This window comes from Numenius arquata, chromosome 6, assembly GCF_964106895.1.
Source record: "Numenius arquata chromosome 6, bNumArq3.hap1.1, whole genome shotgun sequence".
NCBI classification, from domain to species: domain Eukaryota; kingdom Metazoa; phylum Chordata; class Aves; order Charadriiformes; family Scolopacidae; genus Numenius; species Numenius arquata.
Window position 1 is genome coordinate 15,388,156 of NC_133581.1, and position 12,378 is coordinate 15,400,533.

General features: G+C 35.7%; 1 protein-coding gene across 2 annotated transcripts in view; it reads right to left on the reverse strand.

Moving 5' to 3' along the window:
• Nucleotides 1-2,063: 2,063 nt before the first annotated feature.
• TOLLIP (toll interacting protein) overlaps nt 2,064-12,378 on the reverse strand; it is a 32,019-nt gene continuing 21,704 nt past the window's right edge. The window contains exons 6-7 of one of the 2 annotated variants that reach the window (XM_074148939.1): nt 10,880-10,900; nt 2,070-5,542 (exon numbers count right to left, since the gene is read on the reverse strand). In XM_074148939.1, the coding sequence (XP_074005040.1) occupies nt 5,328-5,542; nt 10,880-10,900 (236 nt within the window). In that variant the 3' untranslated portion in view covers nt 2,070-5,327. Of the gene's footprint in view, nt 5,543-10,879; nt 10,901-12,378 lie in introns of both variants that reach the window. The other variant, XM_074148940.1, reaches the window with a different exon arrangement.

The following is a 12,378-nucleotide window of genomic DNA, read 5'->3' on the forward strand; positions in this document are numbered from 1 at the left end:
AATACCCTGTTGGTCAGTTTTGGGTCACCTGTCCTGTCCGCTCCTCCCTACAGGTGTGACCCCTCTACGCTTTTCCGCTTCCGACCCTCCAACGGGGCAAATAACAAATTTACCTGACCTTGGTTGTTATAGCAATAAGTATAAGCAAGGGCCTCTCTGCATACCATTCCTGGGTATTATCAGGTCTTATCACTATGAGAGCGAGCAGTTTCTGAACAATATGCCGTTAATTTCAGAGTTTAGTTAGTTAGAAGAGGCCCAGCTAACAAGGAAAAATTACTGAACAGAAAATTAGTTCTGTTTTACCTCAAACCAGGACACCCACATTATGCTAATTACCACTGCAGAAATTATGCATTTAAGGTGGAAAAGCATTGTCCTGTAACAAGTTCCTGAATCTAATCCATAAAGAAACAAGGACAGCAGAGACATAGAAAACAAGCTCAGTGTACTTTTTCACTCACTGTAGTTATTTTATAATTTGAGATAATTTTAAAATAAATTGAATCACCCTTCATTCTCTTCCAATGACAAATGCATTAAAATTATAATGGTTGTCCACTTGTATCTAGTCTGTTTCATATTCCAGATTAGCACACAGTGTTTCAGAAACATGTTCTAAGTGAATTCCTTGAATACTCCAAAAAGCAGTACTTTCATAGTTCTCCCACACATGGAAATACAGACATAGCTAAGATCAATTTCAATCTACTTGCTTTCCATAAATTCACTTTTCCCATCTATATGCAAATTTTACTTCAGAAGTTATGGTATATCATAGTCTATTTGTTCTTAAAAAATTAGTTACGCTTTTTGGCAAGGGAGTAAAGAAAATCCTTCTAAAAAATACTTTAGTACGAAAACAGAACACCTTGGGTTTCTCAACAACCTTCCTGAAGATCTAGGAGAGAAAGTTGAAGTCTTCAGTAGGCTACAACTTAAAACTGCAGAAGAGAAGATTGTTAATATGGGTTTTCATTCTTCCTACTTATTCTAAGAAAACACATATTTGCATTTCTTCCTAGAGGCCCTGCTCTCATTGATGTACTTAAATGTTTTAATAATTCAAAATACACTGATTTCTCCTTACACCCCCACACATCATCACTGGTTGATTAGCATTGAAATGAAAAAGCTAATAAATATTAAAATGCTAAATAGATGCTTTAGCAGCCACAAGAATGGCAACATTTGTTTAAGTAAATTAATTCTCACTTTTCTTATCTCTCACAATGCACCGGAGAAAGCACTGAAAGCAAACTGTAAGCTTTAGAACATATACTGCAATAGAAACTGACACTCAAGGGCTAGAAGAAAGCACAATTTGAACACAATCTAATTACATAGTAGGTACTAAGTACATTAGGGAAATAAATCAGAGGAAATTCAGTTGTGAAAGATTCCTCTCAACTATCATTTGCTAATAAAAATTAACTCCTGATTAAAAAAAATGAACTGGACAGTAAAACTCAAAATGTTAGCTTGATAACACACTAATACTACAGAGTAGCAGTTGATTAATAATCACTGAACACAGCAATGCGGTTAAACGAGAAAGAGGACCTCAGCATATCTTTTTAATTCTATGATTGACTGTGAAGCTATGTAAACCAAATCTTTAAATTTCATTAATTACATATTAGCAGATAAAGCCAGCTCTTACTGTAGCTAAAATAGCACATAAGAAGGTCTATTCATCACTCTTCACTTGGACCCCCCTCTCATCCAGAGATTTCTCAATTCTATCACACAGCAGAGCATTTCCTTCATATCCACACACTGTTCTTCCCTCCTCCCTTGCGCTCCAATGCTGTCCTTCAAACAACGCAACCTCACTTCTGCTTCACTTCGGCCTCTAGACCTGCAATACTGCAACATTTTCTAGAGAAAGCAGCACCTTGAAGAGTTAGAAAGTGGCATCTACGTAGATATGAATGCTTAAAATTCTTTTTAGTGTTTACTGTACCAGTCCCACCAGATGATCACATTAAGAACCAGCGTAACTTGCTAACTAATGAGCAAGACCGATACTTGAATTCTAGATCAGAGACATAATACACTTTCATTTAGATGATACATTTATTAAATTAGAATGGAAAACTTAATGTACTTTAGAGTGCAAGAAACACTTGGACACTGGACCTCAATACAGAGAAACAATGTCTTCAGAATTATTACAGCAAAAAACATCCTCTGTACTGTATTACATATCAACCAAACAAGCAATAACATTTGTAAGGGAAAAAACATTCAGTACCATCAGCAGATGCAAAGACAGTAGAGAAGAAAGTATCAAGGATCTAGCTAGACAAAAAATGTTCCTACCTTTAGCAAGTTTAGGCTCTTGGCAGGACTCAAAAGCACTAACTTTTAGCAGATGCCAGTCTTATACAGCTGGCTTTGGTTCCAAGCTGCTTGAAGCTGTAGTGCAGAAAAGCAGCATCAAACACAGGATTATCCCATTAGCATTTTGTCAAAAGCTACAATTAGAAGTGACAATTTATTTGTTTTAAAATCAAGAAACAGACTTTCAGCTCCAATGCCTTCATTTCACAGACCCTAGAACAACTAAACACTCCCTGCCTTTTTTCATCTCTCTCCAATTCAAACCTGACAATGAACAGTTTGACTGAGAGGATACACATGCTGAAAAGCTGAGTAGGCTTATGATCAGTGTTTTGCTCTTTTTAAGAAGATAAAGTAGCACATCTTGACATAAGAGTTTCAGCTATAATGCTTAACTAAATCAAGACAAAAAATCCCCAGAACAATATTTAACTATAGCGTAACATGCTGAAATCCATCTACTGGCCACACTACTCCTACATATTCCATCTTCAACTCATACATCTATCCTGTTTTGCATAACATTTGCTTAGAACAAAACGAACAAAAAAAATTCTAAGAACAGAAGCCTGCCTCAGAGGCCCAGCCCAGAGCTCTAGTTTATGAATAAACCTGGCTAACCTAACATTCGCACTTACCCCTCCTGGTGGTTAGGACTGAAAGGTGTTTATTCTGTGCTTGAAATTGAGCTGTAATAGGATGCAGTACAATTTACCAGCCATTAAGTTAACCATGGCCACTTGCTTTTATAAAAAGCTGTATTATGGATCCCAACGTTTTAATATAAAAATTTAAATATATACATTTTCCCTGAATTGTTCCATCCCTAGCAACTCATGCTATCTGTGTAAAAGTTAGAGCAAGGGACTCTTCCTGGAGATATCTAAGCATTAAATCCTTACCAAGATTTACCCTTTTGGGTGACAATGTCACAAATCACTGTGCTATAAAGACCAAATGCCTCTACACCTACTCAATCACAAAATTTACCATGATTGTAGGGAAGGGGCAAGACTAGTTTCTTGATGAACACCCGTTTTATTTTACAAAATAAGAATGTGGTGACTCTACAACTAAAGGACACAGAAACTATAGCCTTGAATCCCATTATTGAAAAGTCAATTTGAGGATACATAAAGACACTTATGCTTTCAGTGGTAAATTTAAGATGGTAAGGGATTAATAAAAAAAACTTAAAATCATACATTACAAAAAGAGAGCTTTAAAAGGTCAGAAATTGGGATGATTTTTGGTGTTGCATTTTAGAAGTTTCACTATCACTTTTAATCATAAAAAAATAAATATTCATGCTCTACTGCCAGTCCTAACTAAAGGCTTCTTGAATGTCAAGTGGGGAAAACAAAAAATTTTAAAAATCAGCTTTTCAGCAGATAAGAAAAATATTTTAAGCATGGAACATGAAACAAAGTGTGGGGAAAAAGAGAATATGGGTCCCTTTTCCCTGTTCCAAACCTGGCTTTAATGTTCTCATGAATCACTCAAGAGCCTAGATTTCAAGTGTACATTCATTCCAACTCTTGAAAATATAAAGGTCTATGGCTATTGCAGAAAGTATTTGAAATCAAACATTAAAAAGATACAACAGCAACATTGCACATCACTGGAAAAATAAACTGGTGCATACTATTTAAAGTGCATTACTTTACCGTCTACAAAAACAGACACCGCAGAAATTTATCCAACAGCTGTAACTGGTGCATACTGTAAGATTCTGTAGCTCCAAGATGAACAGTTATCTGAAAAAATAACACTAACAATAAATACAAGCAACCTCCAACCTCCTCTGAGGATCAGACTGCAACTCAGATATGTTAAGTTTTCTCTCAAAGAATTTATTTCCATCTGCATCAAATAATAATTAATTGACTACAGCAACCGTAGTCCAACAAGTCACTAAGCAACTCATAATGCCATCAAAGATTCTGAAGCTAATTTTCGTGCTTATTTCAGATTACAGGAAAAAAAACCACAATAGTTTTTCCACTAATATAAAATGATAATTTTGCTGAAATATGTGTAAAGAAAGAAAGAAGCCTTATAACCAGATCATAGATTTCTGCTTCTTTAATGTAAGACAACACCTTAAATAATTGTTTACGACTTCAGTAATTTTCCAGCTATAAAAATCTTTCCTTCTGCACTTATCCTTTGAAATAGCCATGGGAATGCAGAAGTAGTAGTTAAGAGTGCAATTAACTGTGGGAATACATTAGGGCTCAGTCGTGTTCTCTGCTACAGCAATACATACTGTATAAATTAAAAGTCACCTGTTAAGATTTTACAGATACATAACAATACTATATGGGAGGATAAAGCCCCAAATGCATGCCAGATAATATATTGCTTTGGTGCCCGATAACTAGATTGAAGAGAATATGCTCATTGCAAATATCAACAGCGCAACCTAACAAGTTTAGCTTATTAAATTAAAAATCCTCAATCAGTTGAATATATCACAGCACGACAGGACAAAGAAAGGGTCTTTGTTTTAATTTCTGTCAGTAACAGGCTGCCTGATGAAACTTGAATAGTTCAACAAATCAGTTATGTTTAAAGAGCTAAGCCTCCATGAAAGAAAAAAAAAATTCAATCTAACAAACAGTAGTAAATCCTGTACTGCATAGAGTTACTTTGTAAGAACAAGTTTATGAAAAGGGGTAGAGAAAGAAAAAAAAGAAGCAGCATTACTCCCCACCCCATCAGAATATAACCACACAGGGCACAGCTGATTAGTAAAGATGCTTCAATGCTATATTGTAGGACGAAAGCTAAACCAAGTATGTGCAAATCAAGAAAGAAAGTGAAAAAAATCCAGATGTCCACGGAGAAAAGGGGTATAATCTTTCACACAGGATAAGCTAACAGAAACCTGCTGGGAAATTCTTCCTCTAGCTAAATCCCTGGCTTGGCAAGTAAAAATAAGTGGCATCAAGGACGGGAACTATGCAGGAAGTGGGTATCTATGATTCTTCAGCCATCTGAAGCAAGGAGTTGATAGCTGCATCCTTGTTCCCCCTCTGAGCTTCTAGCACTGAGTGGATTACTTCCCTGTCCATGTTGGGAAACATGTCCTGGATTGATTTCAGGTCCTCTTCATTACACAGGTGCTGAGGGTTGACTGCAGGAGGTGGTATTGCCACTGGTACCATGCCTGGATTACAGACTGCAGGCATCCCTGCAGGCAAAAAACAGAAGAAAAAACCCAAAACATATGTGAGAGGGAGGGGAAATTAAAAAAAACCACAACAACGATTTTGAAGAAGAAAGTAGCTCATAACTTGCCCCAACCCAATTTCTTCAGGTTTTGTTTTCTTTTTTTTTTTTAACATGTATGGGAGAAAAAAAAAAAGAAAAAAAAAAAAAGATTGCAGAGATTATACCTAGACTGTTACAATCAGAATACATCTTTCTGGGCAGAGAACTTGTTCCATGTTCCAGAAGTGGTATTGGTCCACACTAATTCAAAGATCTTTACATGTAGCAATGACCAATCAAGAGATCACCACCAAATATGTTTTAGTTAAGATTTTTCTTTATACATAATACTTTAACACCAGCCTTAATACGAGATTTTACTTCCAGTTTACTATGAGATCCTTCTGCAACCTCTTGCAGTCAGAGAGACTATATTACTCACCTTCCCTCAATTAGTTTTAAAAAATGTGATGCACCCTACCAAAGTCCTCCCTCCATTAGGGGATGACTCATAACTTACTTCTATCTCTTCATCAGCTTTTCAAAATAGCTATTAAACCACAAGAGGACTTTTACTGTATCATAATATCATATGATAATATCATATAATATCATATGATAAGGAAGAGTCAATAACAACATTTTCAAAATGCAGCTGACAAAGTGATATACACAGACCACATCATTCTTACCCACATACTCATACACCTATAATTCTAGTGTATGAATCTTTCCCTACATAACCATGTCATCTCCTCCTAAAGTCTACCTAGTTAGTTTGTTTTAAATCAGCTTATTCTAATATCCATAGGCTTTAATCAGTTTGTACAACGGGGAAAACAGTTACTTCAGAACTGTTGTTTTTTTAAAAAAAAAAAAAAAACCACAAAACATTTGCTATCCTCCAGGCCTCTGACAACAAGACTAATTAAGCAATAGGTCACATTTGGTAAAAACATCCCAAATACAAGACTGGAAATAAATGTTATCTTACCTACGTTTTCTTACTAAACAATTAGTGTTAAACTCTAAAATCATAATCTGAGGGTCCTTCTCCATAAAAAAAACAAACCACCCACATTCCTTCCTAAAAAGGGCAAAATCAAACACTTTCTTCCCCCTCCCCTGCTATGGTCTCATGTTCCAACTGTTGCTTTGGGGAGGGGGTGGTGGTTTTGTTTGTTTTTTACTCCCTTATGTACTTATATCTTTATAGTCACTAAATTACCTAAATGATTCTAGGTTCTCTGCTTCTTTAAAATAAGTAGTTCTCAACTACTTACACATTTGATCTTCAAAGGCTTTGTTAGCCAAACTTATTACCAGTTCAGATTCTACATATAATTTAACTCTTGTATCCCCTCATTTGGTCAGGCTACCAATTTTTGGCAGAAACCTACTTTACTGTTTTAGTGCAGAGATTTTATTTAGGATTCTCCAAGAGTGCTTTTTTTTTTTTTTAAATTTTGCATACATTTCCTTTGAGCAGCTAGAAATTTCTTTTTACATAGTTTTTAGTTCACCTGTTTAGCTTTCTCTCTGTGACCTTAATTACTTCTCCTTAAGTTACACAAATGCTGAATTGAATTTAATTTCTTTTATTGCATTCTAACTGCTCAAAAAACATAGTAACATAAAGCAAACCTATAAACAAATTCATTTTCAAGTATGCCTCTTCGCAGCCTCATCTCTCTGAGGAAAAAGACACAGCAAAGTGATCAAAAGTATTGCAACTATATTATACTACTATTCAGACTTAACACCTCCTAAAAAAAAAAAACCAAAGGGCAATTTCAATACTTACCTTGTCTCTTCAAGATTTTCTTTAGCCTGTAACTATTTAATCAGAAATGTCTATGCTCACTCTAACTTGCACAAATATTTAATGCCAGTGATTATCTTTTGTTCTATCAGCTTTAAAAATGCTATATTAAAACTCGCATTCAATGTTGAATCAGCTAAACACATCTTAATTTTTATCAACTCTGTCTGACAAGGTACTGTAATTGAATATATTCTGCGTGCATTGCAACCTTGATTTTACCTAATGTACTCCTTGCTATTTTCTTTCCTCAATTTGTACTTCTGTCCTATCTGAAGGGATGCATTACTGAATTGTAAGCACATTCATAATTATCAATGTTCTCTAATTTTGATTTTAGAATTCCCCTTGTAATCACCTGAAGTTTTATTAGAAGCAAAAAAAGATCTAATGTACAGACTGCATTTATTTGAAAAGGTTCATCCTGGCAACTAAAGAAATGTCCCTCTCACCATGAATTTATTACCTACATGCTTGAACCATATCTCTGCCCAGCCATTTGCATCACACCACTACCAAGGATATCCATCATCTCTTCCAGAACCACCTAAACTACCTCTAGAGCTTCTTACGCCATTTGGACCACAGTCCCTGGAATTCTGTCTGGCCCTGTATGTTTGAATATCTGGCATGTAGGCCACATGTGCTCCCTGGAGGCAAACCACTGTGGAGTCCTCACCAACACTGCAAATGCACTTTACCCAAGAATCATATCCAGCAGCATTTCAGATAGCCTCTTCTATAGCCTCAACTCATTCCTCAAGCTTCCTACAAGTGATCTAGGCATTTACAAGAGGTGAACAAAGATGTACAGCCTAAAAAATAAAGTTGCAAAGTACCTGAAAGAACAGAGCAACAGAAGTTATGTCTTACTTCTAACACAAGCTTCCTGATATTCTTCAGTGACTCATCAGCATCCTAAGATCATCCAGCTATCAGCCTAAGTTGTATAGGAACTGTGCATACAATGTCAGTTGAAAATCCAAATGATTTTGAAAAAGTTGAAAGTGAGTTAAAAATTCAGTCATCCAAATGAAACATGAGGCTCACTTCTTGAGTACCACAGCATCCTACAACTTACCAATAAAGTCCGAGAGTCATGTCAGTGTCAAAAAGATCAAGACCAGAATACAGTTTTTCTTACTGTTTTCATCAAAACAACATAATTATGAAGCCAGACTTCTGCACAGGCAGTATATTTGAGAAGTATTTTCAATCTAAATATTCGATTTTAGAGACAAGAAATTTCTTGATAGTATTGCTTTTCACTAATGATTTTCAAAATCCATTTTCTCAGCTTACAGTTCTAGAACTAGTTTATACTGACTACAACTACACTGTACACAAATGGAAGTTAGGATGACAGTGGTTTGTAATAAGTATTTCCATGATAAATGCTTACTTTTCAGGAAACTCAACATTCAGGCTATACAAATATGAATTCAAAGAGTACCTTGATTTTTTGCTTTGTTCCACACTCAGGCTAAAAGCATCCATAATTTCTGATTTACAAAATAGTAATCAAGACTTAAGCATAAACTTAAAGAACTACACACTAAAGTTTAGCAAATACACATATATTTATATGCAGTCATTACAGAAAGTTCTAATAAACTTCAAAATTATCCATGTTCAGTAAAAAGATGCTTTAAATATTAAGAACCTCATTTTACTAACAGGTGAAAACTGAAACTAAACCACATAAGAATACACTATAAATGGAATTGCACACTCTCGTGTTGCTCTCAGATATTAGAGAAGTGTTATAAATCAGAAGAATAGGAGCACTGTTTTCCAATTCAGTGACATGACAATGGCAAACATGCTGGCAGAAGCTGTGACATTCCAATACATGAAACGAGTACGTACAGTAGCAAGTCAATTGCTAGGAGCAGCAATGGAAGCATCAAAGCAGTATTAACACAGGGCGAACTTCTAACTGCACACAAGGCATTACACACTTTTTATTTTCTTATTCAGCCAAGTGCCCTATGTTTAATTTCTGAACTCATTATTATTCTAGCCTATGCATAGACCCTTTCAGAGTAAATTCAGGAACCTTCTCAGCACAAATTCTTTAATTTAAAGGAAGAAATCAGTAGCAACTTTTTTAAAAATATAAATACATCTTAATGATATTGGCTTAAAAAAAAATTAATGCATGCCATCATCCCAATTTTTATGAAATGTTGCTTCTTTGCAAACTACTAGAAAAGTGAAGGGTACGAACCCAGAGAAAAATCCTCCAATTTCACTGCTATGAATAAACCAAACACATTGCGACAACCACATTGGGTTTATTTACAGCACCTTTCTGAAATTTAGAGCACCAAGAAATTACATTTTATCTCACAAGGAGTAATTCTAGAATTTTCTGAACATACTTGACTGAAAGGCTGAGCCATGTTTTGTGATGATTAAGATCTGAATGATATCAAGTAATTAATGCACGGTCTTCAAAGTGACTTATTTCTGCACTGTCCACATGCTACATAATCCTCATTTATTTTAGAGCCATAGAGTTAGAGTTGGAGGGGACCTTAAAGATCATTGAGTTCCAAGCCCCCTGCCATGAGCAGGGGGACCTCCCACTAGACCAGGTTGCTCTAAGCCACATCCAACCTGGCCTTGAACGCTTCCAGGGATGGGGCATCCACAACTTCTCTGGGCAACCTGTTCCAGTGTCTCACCCCCCTCACAGTCAAGAATTTCTTCGTGATATCTAATCTAAATCTCCCCTCTTTCAGTTTAAAAACCCTCATCCTATCAGTAGCATCCTATCACTAAAAGACCAATGCCTTTATCAAAGTTATGGATGTCACAGTATCTTTGTACAATTAAAAAATCAAAGGTCTCATAGTAAAGTAAGTCTAACTGAAGGAAAACTGATTTCCTGTAACATAATTTGCCTTTAGAATTCAAGTCAGATACTTAATTTGACATGGATCTAAAACAGATATTCATGAAAAATACACACTGATGAAAAGAAAGTGTTATCTTTTCTTAAAAAAGGCTTATTTGAAGATTAGCAGAAGGCAGTTGGCAGGCTGTCATCTCTATGTCATTGCAGAATGGAGTTCTTTGCTTTTAAGTTTACAGAGAGTCATGACATTACCTGCTCCTCCCCTGCATCAGCAGAACAACTGCAAGACTGAAGCTCCTCTTTGAGGAAACCAGTACTATCGCCTAAAATAGCTCACTGACATATGACAGTTTGAGAGTACTAGTGTCACATTTTATCCATCCATACCACTATCACCAATTACTTTAATCATTACAGCTTGAAGCTGAGCAGATGCCTTTAAAGACTTTCCAACAGGTTAGAGGGGCTTTAACAATTTCCAGGAGATGCATTAAATTATTCTATTGTGACATCCAAGTGGCAATACCTTGTGATACAGTTTTCTGTAACAAATAAAGCTGAGTTTAGATGAGTTCATGCAAAGACTCTTGAGTCAATGAGCATGGGAGTGAGAAAAGAGCTTGGAAACTTACCGAGAGCAAAGTACTCAAGCCCTAAAGATAGGTGAAAATGAAGGAGCAAGGAATAAGACATGGGAAAGAAATATTAATCTATTTTTAAAAGGAAATGAACCATTTAGCTTCCAAAAGGTGAAAGTTGGATAAACTGAGGCAATTGGATAAAACCTAAACTACCTAATATCAAAACCTAAATGCTGTTTGGATTCAGTCTCCCAACTAATTTGCTTTGGTGCTCTGAACAAGTTTCCCAAATGTGCTGTTTTTGCAGAGGTAACAATCAGAGGAAATGTTTTCAAAATAAGTAAGCCACCATGTGTTTGCAGCTAGGATTACATTTTATAGCCCAGAAAGGACAACATACATCCATGGTTTTCTGAACCAATACCAATAACATCACATGCTAACCCACGAAACGCAATACAGACACCTAAAGGAGTAATGTACATATACACACAACTTTGCCTCAATGAAAAATTATATTGTGGACTCTGAGAGAGCCTTGAAACACATGGGGTTTTAACCTACTTTATACACAGGTATTTATAAGCCAAGTACAAATATATTTCTCATTTATCCCACGAATACTTAGCTGATAAGAAATATAACTTGCTTCATTGAACTAACTTCTTTTAGCTTACTCGTTGATACACTATCAAGAAGATCAGCATGGAGTGTAAGCAACCAGTGCGCCACAAAATTCTGCAGCCTAAATTAAGTAATCTTTAGAAAAAAGAAATGGGAAGAGATGGTAAATAAACTCAACTTTTAGAAGAGCAACAGGATAGACAAGTTCAAATTTACCCAAACCCAATCCATAGATACCATCTACGGCAACTATAGTTTGTAGCAACCAGTGGTATTGTCCGAATTTTTTAATTTTTAAAACTTCTGAAATGAATTAACATGGTACAAGAATACTTTAAGGTCATTTCTGCTTTCATCACAATTCTGTAACATCTACCATCAAGCACGCGGAAAAAAGTATTACTTGTGTTGACATTTCAAGCTTCATCTGCTTACCATAGTGACTAACTGCTTGCTACTACTATTTACCTCTGTATGAGAGATAAGCATGAGAGGAATTAGTTGCTTCAACCTTAATTAGAAGGTTAGTTACGTACACTAAGTTTTGAACAGAAATTTTACAGAAGAAAAATCAGCTTGACACAGCTAAACTAGACTTAGCACCATAGCTCTTTAAAGTGCAACTATTTTGGACAGTTAACAAATAACTGTTAAATTGTCTGGATAAGCATTTCAGTCTGCCCACTGCATTTCCACCATAGATAAGACTTAGAATCTAACAGCCTTGCCCAACAGCAGAATGTCCTCCATTTCAGATGTAATAAACTATTCAGTGCTGCTCTTCCACTCTTCTGAAGGAAACAAATAGAACTTGCTTATTGACTACACTCATTTAATGGGATAGGTAAAAAACCTAAACTAAGAAGATGGGAAGAAGGTAAACATATTATTGCGGAGCATACTGAGGTCCTACCAGCCTCAAAAAG